Source organism: Odocoileus virginianus, chromosome 4 (assembly GCF_023699985.2).
Source record: "Odocoileus virginianus isolate 20LAN1187 ecotype Illinois chromosome 4, Ovbor_1.2, whole genome shotgun sequence".
Classification (NCBI taxonomy): Eukaryota; Metazoa; Chordata; class Mammalia; order Artiodactyla; family Cervidae; genus Odocoileus; species Odocoileus virginianus.
This window is the reverse complement of record NC_069677.1, coordinates 46,086,918-46,100,953: the sequence shown is the minus strand read 5'-3', so window position 1 is coordinate 46,100,953 and position 14,036 is coordinate 46,086,918. Positions and strand designations below refer to the sequence as shown.

Here is a 14,036-nt window from a genome sequence, read left to right as displayed (position 1 = left end):
CAGCCAGATAGTAAATAGTTGCAGTTTTTAGGTTATATAGTTTGTTTTGCAACTACTCAGCTGTGCTGTTGTTTCACAAAACTGGCCATAGATAATAGGTAAATGAAGGGCTGAGGCTGTGTCCCAGCAAAACTTTATTTACAAATATTTGCCTCAGGGTCTTATTTTGCAGACCCCCAGTTTAAATGAAACATTGAATCTAGGTGAGAGGACATATTTAGGCCTTGTGTATTAAGTGCTTTCAGTGATTCATATAGGTATCTGAATGAATACACAGTGTAAAGAAGTTTTCCCATTAATCTTTGGAGAATCTTAGTAAGTTTCAGGGAAAAAAAAAAGGACTGAGCTAGGTGCCAATAAGGATGTACAGAATGTCCTTTCAGTGAGGGAGCTTATGATTGTGAATAGATACAGTTTAAAATATAATCCAGATCCCTTTTATATTTTAATAACAGCTTAAAAACAGATAGCCACATCAGTATTAGTATGTCCTGGTGCACACATAGGCATATGTGCTCTTGGAGGGGCATTACATCTTTGATTACACATTGGTACATGCAGACAAGAAGGAGGAGCATACGGCTCCTCTGAAATTTTTATGGAGAGTAAATGAAGTCACACTGTATTAACACAGAGTAATAAGCAAGCATTCACACTTGAATAAAATTGAAATGAACTAAACAGCTTGGTGACTAGAATCTTTAAATTACTTTTTAAAGCCATTTTATTAAGACAGTTATTTCCATCTTTATAGCTGTTTATGCAAGATCTGATTCTCTTAAGCCATTTGTTGATACATAGAATTAAAAATGACATTTTGGTTTGATCAAATGCACTTTGATTAGGTTTACATTGATGAGTGTTTATCAAAGACTCCTACTTAAAATTTGCTTCACACTAAATGTTAGTTCTTATTCCTAGGATAATGTTGTTTGTCTGTCTCCAAAACTGGCACAAAGCCTGGGAAACATGAACCAGATTTGTGTGTGTATTCGAGTAACGAGTGTCATCCACCTCATAGATCCAAATACCCTACAAGGTAAGTTTTAGAAACTGCCTTGACACTTCTATTTAAAAAGCAGTAATAAATTGTTAATTATAATTTTATCAAGTATTCTCAGTAATATTTTTTAAAAAAAATAGTTAAAATCAATACTGTACAGTGTTTAAAACACTGGAATTTTTTAATACTTTTGGTAAGTTGCCCTTGTATTTTTTTTTTTTTTTGAAGAAAAATTTTGCATTTTTAAGTTTTTATTAGTCTTATCCCATTTATTTTTACTGAACTGGACTTATTTACCTCTTTTATTTTTTATGACTAATTATTTAAGTTCATTGTTAAATTTTAGTGTAGAGCATATGTTTTAAAGTTTGGAGCATTTGACTTAGAAGAAGACCCTATATTGAAAGGTGTCTCTCAGTACTTGGTTGCATCTCCTACTTGATCTTTTTCATATGTTTACTGTAATACAAGTTTTCTGTTATAAAACATTGAATTTATTTTGATATTTTCTAGAAAGTCAATTATTATCCTTATTAATTAGAATTCATCAGTCAAAATTCTGTGTGCAGTATTGGGATGAACATCTGTCAGGTAGAAATTTGTTTCCCATAGACTAAACACCTTAAGATGGCTGATAATGTGTCAAATAAAATGCCAGCACATGAAACAGCTATACAGCTGATTGGATCTGATCTTATTTTAAAGGTACTTGTTCAGTTCAGTTCAGTCGCTCAGTCGCGTCCGACTTTGCGACCCCATGAATTGCAGCACGCCAGGCCTCCCTGTCCATCACCGGCTCCCGGAGTCCACCCAAACCCATGTCCATTGAGTCGGTGATGCCATCCAGCCATCTCATCCCTCTGTCATCCCCTTCTCCTCCCGCACCCAATCCCTCCCAGCATCAGGGTCTTTTCCAGTGAGTCAACTCTTCGCATGAGGTGGCCAGAGTACTGAAGTTTCAGCTTCAGCATCAGTCCCTCCAATGAACACCCAGGACTGATCTCCTTTAGGATGGACTGGTTGGATCTCTTTGCAGTCCAAGGGACTCTCAAGAGTCTTCTCCAACACCACAGTTCAAAAGCATCACTTTTTCGGCGCTCATGTTTTTGACACCTGGTATCTCTCTTACTCTCTGGGAAACTTGGGGTTGATGGGTAGGAATGAATGATGTCCTCTGCAGTGTGAGTTGCCACTCTGGTTTCTGTTGACCTGATGCTCCACAGTCACTGTATCAGCTTCTTCCTCGTTAACACATTTGATGGCTTTTGAAATACTTCAGTTCTTTTGTTCTTTGATGTTTCGTGTTTCCTCTTAGTTGCAGATATTGATGGGAACACCTTCTGGAGTCACCCCTTCAATAGTTTATGCCATCCCAAACAGCTGGAGGAGTTTATTGTTATGGAATGTAGCATAGTCCGAGATATAAAACGCAGTGCAGGTGCTGGAATGATATCAAAAAAGGTAAGTTCCATCCTGTTCACCTTCCTCTAATCCTGACTTACTGTTTTAGTTCCCCTCTCTCACTCTTTTTTTTTTTTTTAAATTTGTTAGTAATTCCAAAATGTGGTTCCAAATAAGCTGACACCACATTCAGGTAAAAATGCGTTTTGTGTTTGTATGCCATCTGCTTTTAACACGTGGCCATTGTGGTGAGAACTATCAGACATATACTGTCTGGTAAGTTAATTCTTTCTCTTTAATCTTAAAATGTTATTATGAAAAAGTATTTCTTTTACTCTTTGTATAGAAGGAGCAAATGAGAAGCTGAACCCTCTTTCACTTTTTAAAAAATTTCAGACATTTTGAATTAAATATATATATATTATCAATAAATACTGAATACTTCAATATGTATCTGTAAAACCTAGAAACATTTGATACATAATCAAAGTATTATCATATATATCAACTATATAGCTTGCCAAATTTCTTTATTTTTCCCAAAGTGTCTTTTATGGTTTGTTCAAACCAGTACGTATTTGGGGACTGACTGTGCATTAAATTTGAATATTGTACCTCTTAAATATTAATAATAGTACCCGCTCTTTTTTTCTAATTTTTTTTTTTTTTTATGATACCAACTTTCTAAGGCAACTAGGGCATTTATTTTGTGGATTTATATTCTCATTTCCTCATGATGTTATTTAACTTGCTTTGTAGTCTCTTATATTTCTTTTAAAAGTGGATCTGAAGTCTCATTTAAATTTAGGTTAATTTCTTTTTTGGTCAGAACATTTCAGAGGTGATGATATGTACCTTTTGTGATATATCAAGAGGCAAGTAATGTTTGATTGTTTGATAGCCCGATAACTCCGTTGAAATTTTTGAATTTTTTTCCCTTTGTTCCTGCCTTCTCCCTCCTCCTTCCTTCCCTCGCTGCCTCCCTCCCTTCTACTCAGATTGCCTCAAATATAGCCAGTAGCAGCCTCTTCAGAACAGTTTCTGTCCTTTAAAAAAGTTTATTTTTTAATAACTTTTACTTTTTTGTGGGGGTGGGTGGCAGAGGGGCTCCCCTGGTACCTCAGATGATAAAGGACCCACCTGCAATGCAGGAGACCAGGGTTCAATCCCTGGGTCAAGATCGCCTGGATAAAGATTTTTTTTAGAACAGTTTTAGGTTCATACCAAAATTAAGAGGAGGTAAAAGATTTCCTATATACCCCTTGCCTCCACACATTGGTAGCCTCCTGCATCGTCATTGCCTTTCTCCCACCAAAGGAGTGGTACATTTGTTACAATTTATGAATAGATTTATGGACATACAATTTATGTCCACATTGACGTGTTATAATCACACAAAATGATTCAATATTTGACATTACAGTTCACTCTTAGTATTGTACTGTCTATGAGTTTGGACAAATGTATTAATACAGTGACATGTATCCATCATTACAGCATCATGCAGGATATTTTCATTCCCCTTAGAACCTGCTGTGCTCTGACTATGCATTTTTCTACTCCCTCCTAACCCCTGGCAATCACTGTTTTTTTGTTTTTTTTTAATACTGTCTCTATAGTTTTGCCTTTTCCAGAATGTCATATGGTCTTCTCCTATTGTGCCTGTATAGTCTTTTTATATTGGCTTCTTTCACTTAGTAATGTGTGTTTAAGTTTCCTCCATGTCTTGGCTTAATAGCTTTTTTTTGGTAATGCAAAGTATTGTCTTGATATCCCAGTTTACTCATTTACCTACTGAAGGACATATTGGTTGCTTCCAAGTTTTGGCAGTTATGACTAAGTTACTGTAAACATTCCTTTGCATGTTTTTGTGTGGACATGAGTTTTCAACTTCTTTTGGTGTAAATACCAAGGAGCATATTTAATTCTGTAAGAAACCACCGAAGTGCCTTCCAAAGTGATGGTATCATTTTGCACTCCCACTAGCAGTCTGTGAGAGTTCCTGTTACTCCACATTTTCACCAGCATTTGGCGGTGTCAGGATTTTGGATTTATCCATGTTTAGGATTTGGACCATCCTAATAGGCATATGATAGTATCTCATTGTCAATTTGTATTTCCCTGATAATGCATGATGAGGAGTATTTGCTCATGCTTATCTGCTATCTGTGTGTCTTCTTTTGTGAGTTATCTGTTAAGGTCTTGGGCCCATTTTTTAAATCAGATTGTTTTTTCTTATTTTGGAGTTTGAAGAGTTATTTATGTATTTTGGATGATGTCCTTTGTCAGATGTGTTTTCTGGAAATATTTTCTCCCAGTATAATTTATCTTCCTATTCTCTTGACACTGTCTTTCATAGAGCAGAAGTTTCTAATTTAATGAAGTCCAGTTTATCAACTGTTCTGTCATAGATCATGCCTTTGTTTTACTTACAAAGTCATTGCCAAACCCAAGGTCAGCTATATTTTTCTTTTGTTATCTTCTAGGAGTTTTATAGTTGTATGTTTTCCACTTAGGTCTGTGATTCATTTTGAGTTAGTTTTTGTGGAAGGTGTAAGGTTTTGTCTAGATTGACTTTTTTTTTTGCATGCCAATATCCAGTTGATCAGGCTTTCCTGGTGACTCAGCAGTAAAGAATCTGCCTGCAGTGCAAGAGTTGCAGAAGACATGGGTTTAACCCCTGGGTCGGGAAGACCCCCTGGAGGAGGGCATGGCAACCCACTCCAGCATTCTTGCCTGGAGAATCCTGTGGAGAGAGGAGCCTGGCAAGCTGTGGTCCATAGGGTTGCGAAGAGTCAGACATGACTAAAGCAACTTGCAGGCACGCATCCAGTTGATCAAGCACCATTTGTTGAAAAGACTGAGTTTGCGCCATTGTTTGGCCTTTGCTGCCTTGTCAAAGATCAGTTGGCTGTATTTGTGTGGGTACACTCCTGGACTCTCTTTTGTTTCGTTGATCCATTTGTTTATTCTTTTGTCAGTACCACACTGCCTTGATTACTGTAGCAGTATAGTAAGTCTTAAAGTTAGGTAGTGTCATTCCTACAACTTTATTCTTCTCCTTCAAAATCTTTCTGACTATTCAGGATCTTTTGCTTATCTATTTAAACTTTAAAGTCAGTTGTAGATACCCACAAAAAAATCTTATTGGGATCTTTAAAAAATTGAAATGTAGTTGATGTACAGTAGTTTATTTTCTATATACAAGTGATTTGATATTTGCATAATATTATGAAATGTTCACCATGGTAAGTCTAGTTACCATCTGCCGCCATACGGAGGTATTACAGTATGACTGACTGTATTCTTTATGTTGTATATTATACCTCTGTGGCTTAACGTGGGATTTTGATCAGAATTGCATAAATCTGTAGGTCAAGTTGGGCAGAACTTAAATCTTGACAATATTGAGTTTTCCTGTCTATGAACATGTAACATCTTTCTGTTTTAGTTCTTTGATTTTGTTCATGAGAGTTTTGTAGTTTTCCTTATACAGATCTTATACACAGTTTGTTGGACTTAAGTATTGGTGTTTTAACATTTCAATTATCATTTTTTATATTGGTAACAGGAAAATGACTTTCATTTATAACCCTGTATCCTGTAACCTTTCTATATATATTCAGGAGCTTTTTGGTCCATTTAAGTTTTCTGTGTAAGATGACCATGTCATCTGCAAAGATAATTTTACTTTCACCTTCCCTGTCTATATACCTTTCATTTCCTTATCTTTTGTATTAGCTAGGGTTTCCAGTAGGGTATTGCAAATGAGTAGTGAGAGGGGACATCCTTGCCTTGTACCTGATCTTAGAGGGAAAGCGCCAAGTTTCTGACCATTAAGTATAATGTTAGTTGTAATTTTTAAATAGATACTCCTTATCAAGTGAAGGAAGTTTCCCCTCTATTTCTAGTTTACTGAGCGTTTTTATCATGAATGAGTGTTGGATTTTGTCAAATGCTTTTTATTTATTGATATCATTGTATGATTTTTTTTTTTTTGTTTTTAGCATGTTGTTAATGACTAATGGGCTCCGTTAACTTGATTTTCAAATGTTGAACTAGCCTTGCATACATGTGTTAAATTCCACTTGGTAATGGTGTACAGTTCTTTTATATTTTGTTGAGGAGTTTTAAATCTATGTTCATGAGGGATTGGTCTGTAGTTTACTTCCTTGTAATGTCTGTCTGGTATTGATTTTAGGGTAATGTTGGGCTTGTCATTGAGTTAGGAAGTGTTCCGTGTGCTTCTACCATCTGGAGAAGATTCTAGAGGAATGGTGTATCTCCCTTAAATGTTTGCTAGAATTCACCAGTGAGTCCATCAGGGCCTGATGCTTTCTGTTTTGAAAGATTATTAATTATTGACTCAGTTTCTTAATAGCTGTAGGTATATTCTTATATCCTTTGACATGACTTTCTTTAAAGTAAAGTCTTTGAAAGCATCCTTACGTTTTCGGATAACACCACAACATTTAGGTGTTCTAAAATCACATTGTGTAGTTCTTACCCCAATATCTGAAATCAGGTATTTCTTCAAGCATGTCAGTCTGATTTCTTCTACTATGGAAAGTAGTATTTAAGAGCAAATACTTATCATTTAAACACCACCACTTCCTCTCCAACATATAAAGCTAGATATTATGTTTTTTTTTGTTTTCAGGAAATACATTGTTAGAATTTAGTCTTTCCCTGGTAGTTTGCTTTTATTTCTTTCCCCACCCAGTTTTCCCCTAAATCCAGGACCTGTCTGTTAACTTTGGTTTTTTTCCTGTATCTTTACCCCTTCTTTTTAACTCTTTGAGATTCTTTATCTATAATTCTTAGTGTTTTGCTCTGAATCCCGTTTTACCTGGGTTTGTTTTTGTTAGTAAAAGGTATTGGCATGGCTCTACTTAATTCAGCCAGGAAATTTGAAATGTCATTTACAATTGCTTATAAAATTCTGTGTTGGAAAGGGCCTTTAGTGGTTTTTTGCTTAAAAAGTTCAAACTTGAGATGATGTTTCCATGATAGATTTTTAAAAAAGGTATGCCTCAAAATAGTAGACATTCAGAAAATTAATTTGATGAAGATTTGGGTGCTGTTGTGGCAGTGGTGCTGCTGGGATTGTTAGATTATTTTCTATGAACTCTGGTGTTTTTAACCCTATGTGTAAAACATAAGGTGTTAAGATATTTGCTGTATTTAAATGAAGATTCCCCTGCTTTTTTAGTAGGTGGCTTCCCAGGTGTGCAGTGGTAAAGAATCTACCTGCCAATGCAGGAGATGCAGGGTTGGGAAAATTCTGTGGAGAAGGAAATGGCACCCCACTCCAGTATTCTTGCCTGGAGATCCCATGGACAGTGGAGCCTGGAGGGCTATGGTCTACGGGATCGCAGAGAGTTGTACACAATTGAGCACACGCACAGACACACGTGCTTTATTCTTTTTGCTCAGTGTTTGTTGGGTGATCTCCCTGTGAATACATTTCTTTTGAAAGATCGACATATGTGTCTGCTTTTAGGTGACAGTGTTAATGTTTTCTAGAAGCCTTGAATAAAATCTTAACAAAAATATTCATTTTATGAATTACTTATGAGTTTTTCTCTACTCATAGTTCAGTAATTGGTTAATTTTGACAGTGTTTCAGAGGTCTGGAAAGTCAAACACTTCTAATTTAAAATGAAAATCAGAAACCAAAATCAACATTGTATTTATTAACTTTTCTATGAGATGCTTTGTAAGTTATGCCTAGATTATTGAAGAGTTCATTTTCTTCCCTGTTAAGCATACCCTCGGGGAAGTCTGGGTACAGAAAACATCTGAAATGAATACAGATAAACAGTATTTTTGTCGCACTCATTTGGGACATCTTCTAAATCCTGGAGACCTGGTGTTGGGGTTTGTATTATTTTATATTATTTTAAACTGCCCACTAGCATTGCAGATTTTCTCTGGGAGCCAGCAAAGCTATCTAAATAAAGTTGTTTATCCTAAAAATAATTTAAGAATTCTTAGGAGCCATATAGCTCACTTTATTATTGATAAATAAATTAAATTACTGATTGGACAGAAGCTTATAATTATTCCATTTTGGCCATTATCTTAGAGTCATTTGTTACAAGATTTTGAGTAATTGATCCCTGAAATTGTATGATAAGATTATGTGTATAGTTTTTTGGGGAGCAGGTGGTTTTTTGTTAGGCATATGCTGTTGTTAAAATAAATTACACTTTTAAAATATGGCAGCTATATATGTAAGGGGTCTTTATGGGCATAGGGTAGCCCATTCTGATGCGGAACTTAATAAGCTTGCCTTAAACATTACTTTTGCTCTTGGGGTTTCAGTTCATTTTACTGGAGAATGAAGGATGTTTTGTTTTTGTTGTTTATGAATAAAATGAAGCCATCTAACTGAATCCTTACATTAGACTGACAGATACCTGTTTTGTTCTTTTACAAGAGTATGGTAAGGTGGGCAATAGTGGATGACTTATGAAACTCAGAGATTGAATGCATTTTTATCTTTACTATGATCTGTAGAAGCCTATTCACCACACAACTTCTGAAGTGGGAAAGCATATTGAATGCTTGATCTTAGCAGGAACTGTTAGGTGATCATTTATAAAACAACATGGAAAGAGTAAGTGTGTCATTAATTGTTTCATTGTTTGCATTTCAGGTTTGATTTGGTCAACTGTAACTTAAATGATGAGTATGTCAACAAAATGAAATCAGACAGAGTACCAGATGTGGTAAGGCTTTAGATTTCCGCCCCCCTTTTTCTTGTGTTGATGAGGATTAATGTAACTGTTATGGGGAAGATGCACGAAATCACACTTTTTGAAAATAATAAACTTAGAGGTTTCTTTTGAAATTGCAGTTAAGTTATAATAGCAAAATCTTTATGTAAGATAATTATTCTTTGATAATCTCAAAATCCAAGATTTATTGAGTTTTTTGTTTTCTCTTACCGAATTTTCATTGTGTCAAATTGCTTGACAGTATCTATAGAGCAAAAATAAATTTACAGCTAAGAATGATGACCTTTATTCTGTTCATTCTTTTAGGCTCAGTTTATTTCATGCTTTTTTCCTTCATTTTTTGGCGGCAGCTCATATAGATCTTATTAGTTCCCTGACCAGCGATCGAGCCCCTGCTTCCTACAGTGGAAGCGTGGAGTCTTAACCACTGCCAGGAAAGTCCCTCATGTATTGTTAAGAAGGCATTTAAAGTTAACACCATCATTCAGGTTTGAATAAAATTATTAGTTGAAAATAATCTTCACAGTATTAAGTCTTAGAGAAAGAAAGGATGTTACTTCCGGGAAAAAAAAAATTGTTAAATTTTAACATGAGTTTATAAGACTCAGGAGCAACAGTGAATGTGAAATGTGAAAGGCTAACTCCTGCTTGCTTAACTTAATGTTTTAAAATAAATTTTGATCTCTTTAGCTGTGGGCAGAAAGCAAGTCATGGCATAAGAAGGACTCCCCTCATCACCCAGTTGTGCTTTATTAATTAATAAATTAGGAAATAGAAACATGGTTTAGGTGTAAGTCTAAATAGGTATTTCTCAGAGAGGTCATAAAGAGAAGATTAAAATGGTCTTATAAGGTTTTGTGAAATTATTTTATCTCCACTTTATTAAATTGTTCCAGGATATATAGTTGTGAATATATATATGTAGTCTATAAGTATTTATTAGTAGGAATATGAGGGAGAAAAATTGTCTTCCTTTGATAATGTTTCAGAATGATTTACCTGAATGGTAGCGGAAAACTGAACTTCGATGTAACAGAAGGAAAAAACCACCAGAAACATGAAATTTTTAGTATAAAAAAGTCTCGGTCACTGGAAAATTTCAGTAAATTTAGCAGTTACACTCATAAGGCTAAATGCATTCTCATAAAACATTAAGTACATTAATAAAAATGCTGAAAGTTCTGACACTGCTTCTTGATCTTTACTCCTTTCTTTTGAGGTATAACCACTATCATCAGTTGGCGGTCTTTCTGACATTCCCATAATCTTTTCATTTAAAAAATTTTATTGGCTTCTGAGGTCCTGTTACTTAGTTCTCATTTTTTGTAATTTTGCAAATATTTCTGTAGGTATTAATCAAGAAGAGCTATGACCGTACCAAACGTCAGCGTCGTAGGAACTGGAAACTGAAAGAGCTTGCAAGAGATAAAGAAAACAAGGATACAGATGATGAAAGGTCCCACTTCGTTTATACTTTTTGTGTTGTCTCAAAGGAAATCCTTCTGATAAATCTTTATGGTTTTTATATCATCAAGAAATAGTTAGCACACGGTTGCTTCTTGCACTCAATATTAATTTTGTTTTCCTATCAATATGTTGTTTGGATCAGGATGAGCAGATATAATGATCTTTACCATAGATCTAGTTATTTTTTCCTAATTTGTGACCTGACAATTGCAGTGTTGTTCTAGATGATTCATTTCAAAATATAATGAGTTCTTGTGGGTCCAGAGTATAATCCACAAGATATAATGATAACCTTGTGGATATCACAGAGAGCAAATGAGTACTTAATGACTTAGTGTAAAAGAAAACAGCTCTTTGATACCAAATATGCTGTTTTCAGTTTAAGGAGAAATGAAGATGCTGTGTTCTAGAAAAATTTATTGGATGATTGGAAGAGTGGCCTTAAGGATGACATTAATAATATTGATATTTACAAAAATGAAAAGTTTAAATGAAGTGTCTTGAAATGTGAGTGGGAGATAGCAGTATTTCTAAAAAATAGTTTCAGTGTAGTTTAAAATAAGTACGTATGTATAAATATATAATATTAAATAGATACTATATGTATTTGACTGTTTCATCTATAGTCTTAAAAATGTTTGTATTTCAACTTGGCTATACATTTTTGGGGGGAGAGGGTAAAGTATGAAGGGGTCTTCTCATTGTCTTATATTTAATGTCCCCTTATATTCAAGTGTGGCTTCCCAGATAGTTTAGTTGGTAAAGAATCCATATGCAATACAGAAGATCCTGGTTGATTCCTGGGTCAGGAAGATGTGCTAGAGAAGGGATAGGCTACCCACTCTAGTATTCTTGGGCTTCCCTTGTGGCTTAGCTGGTAAAGAATCTACCTGCAATGTGGAAGACCTGGGTTTGATTCCTGGGTCAGGTAGACCACCTGCAGAAGAGAACGGCTACCCACTCCAGTATTCTTGGCCTGGAGAATTTCATGGCCTGTATAGTGATTGGGGTCACAAAGAGTCAGACACAACTGAGTGACTTTCACTTATATTCAAATGTGTGTTGTTTTTTATTAATCAGGTAATTTTGAAGGAAAATATATTTCAAAAACCTGTCAGTATTTATTTAAGATCCATATTTGACCTTCAGTTATTATTTCTAAAGATTTTAATACTTGGAACACACTTACCTTGTAATGCTGAAAATGAAGAAGACATTAACGTCATACTTTTTGGTAAAGGAGAGATACTTAAATGTTTCTTTATCCTTCTGTAGGCAATACCAAGATTTCCTTGAAGATCTTGAAGAAGATGAAGCAATTAGAAAAAATGTGAACATTTATAGAGGTTGGTGAATAAGGAGTATTTAAGTTGTATCTTCTGTAAATAAATAATTACTGCAGTATGAGTATCTTGAGATCTTAAACTTCGATTCCATAAACGACTTTTACTATATGTTCTAAAACTACTCTAAACATTTACCCATCTTCCCCTAAAAGAAAATCCCAAACTTTCACAACAGTAAAATATTGTTTACCTTGCTACATTTATGTAATTTGCATCCTAGCATGATCCCTCAGTATGCTGACCCCTATACAAATGGATAGTTGTTCATACATTTATGCAAGTTCAGTCATTCAATGTATATTTAAATGCCTGCTCTGGATGTGATATAAGTGCTACAGATACAATACGGTTAAATAGTAGTAATGATGGGGAGGGCAGGTATTTGCATATTTCCATATTTGTATTTATTTGAAATTCTCTTTATATTTTGTCTTAGATTCAACCATTCCTGTGGAAAGTGACACAGACGATGAAGGAGCACCTCGAATTAGTCTGGCTGAGATGCTTGAAGACCTTCACATTTCTCAAGATGCTACTGGTGGTGAAGGTGAATCGATGATGACATGAGATCATGTTGTATATGGTTTCCACATCTGTAGGGTCAGGATGTTGGACAAAATACTATTACTTTCTGTTCTGTCTATGCCTTCACAGTGAGAGAAGAGAAATTTAGTTTTAAACCTTAATAAATGCATCTATTTCCATTGCTCACTTGAAGAACTGAAAACAGTTGATGGCTTTGAAGTTTTAGATAAAAAATTATGGAGAATGGAATTATTACTGAAATTTAGGCCATTTACAAATAGAAGTTTATTGGCTTGCTTTTTTTATGAGACATTAGTATTTCCACATACTGTATAGCTCTGGGTTTAAAAGCTTGCAAGTTGTGATTCCTTGGAGCTTACCTAAACCTTCAAGCACTAAACGCGCTTTTACATTCTTTTTATATTGATTGCTTTAGTGGAAGAGCATATGAAAAGTCATTTTCAATATGAACTTGTAGGGTACTTTAATCTACTTTAGATCATTTTTATATCCTTGGGATAGGAAAATTGGGGGTTCAGTTTATAATTGGACATTCAGTAGGAAGGTTACCTTTTTTAATTTGTAATATTTACATCTTCAAAAGCTGTTAAGCTGGGGATAATCTTACTTTTTTTTGCAAAAGAAGCTATATTTAAAATATTTACAAGTTATATAGCAAACAGAGTATTGAAAGGTTAAATAATAATTTATTCCTTAATTGTTTTGGTCTGTGCCAGCAGCTTAGTGTTGTAGCTGCTTATGTTATAAAAATGTCTTCCTGTCTCTACAAGGATTTTGCTTTTAAAATTTTGGTATACAAATTGAGAAGGAATTCTGTCTTTATAAGTTTGTTTCATTGAACACATCACCATCAAAAAGGATGTTAGAATCCAGCATATGGATGATGAAATAATATAAGTGATCTTGCTTTATAAAACTATGAATCAGATTTAAATAGGAAATACCTTTCATATCCTTGAAGGCAAGGCATTGGTTTGGTTTTTAAAGTGTTCCGAAAATGAAGTTTTAAGATCCTATTTCTATAAGCAAGATAACTAAGCATGCCAGAACTAAGAGCCAATTCATAAATTCTATATATATCACTAAATAAGGAAGTTGAGTAAGTGCTTAATGGAACACTTTCCTATTTAAGATTTGACTCCTTAATCCTAAAGTTATGAATAAAGCCTTGTTCTTTCTAAAGTGACTTCTTTTCTGTCTGCATATTTAAAGTTTTTACCCGTGGTCTGTCTTTATCTCTTCTATGTCAAGACTTTAAAAAGCATGAAAATAAAAACAATCTCCCCCTTTTTTGTGTCCTTGAAGTGATTATGTTTGTGTCGTATTTAAGTTTCTTTCAGTTTTCTGAGATAGAATTAGTGTTTCTTACTTGTTTTGATGTTGTGTCTTTATGAGTAATGAAATCTGTTGGTTGAAAGAAGGCTGTGACAAGATGATGGAATATAGCTAAAAGAAAAGCTGTTAGCCAAGAGTGTGCACAGTTATACTGCCTTGCTAAATCTGCCATTTTAGAAGATAGTTCCCAGGCTT

The 14,036-nt window shown here is 34.7% G+C and overlaps 1 protein-coding gene across 1 annotated transcript in view; it reads left to right on the top strand.

Moving 5' to 3' along the window:
• The window catches only part of NMD3 (NMD3 ribosome export adaptor), a 32,246-nt gene extending 18,451 nt beyond the window's left edge, over positions 1-13,795 (top strand). The window contains exons 10-16 of the mRNA XM_020904645.2: positions 922-1,039; positions 2,319-2,464; positions 8,172-8,284; positions 9,066-9,138; positions 10,497-10,603; positions 11,890-11,960; positions 12,397-13,795. Coding sequence (XP_020760304.1) covers positions 922-1,039; positions 2,319-2,464; positions 8,172-8,284; positions 9,066-9,138; positions 10,497-10,603; positions 11,890-11,960; positions 12,397-12,527 — 759 coding nt within the window. The 3' untranslated portion in view covers positions 12,528-13,795. The remainder of the gene's footprint in view (positions 1-921; positions 1,040-2,318; positions 2,465-8,171; positions 8,285-9,065; positions 9,139-10,496; positions 10,604-11,889; positions 11,961-12,396) is intronic.
• The last annotated feature ends 241 nt before the right edge of the window (positions 13,796-14,036 follow it).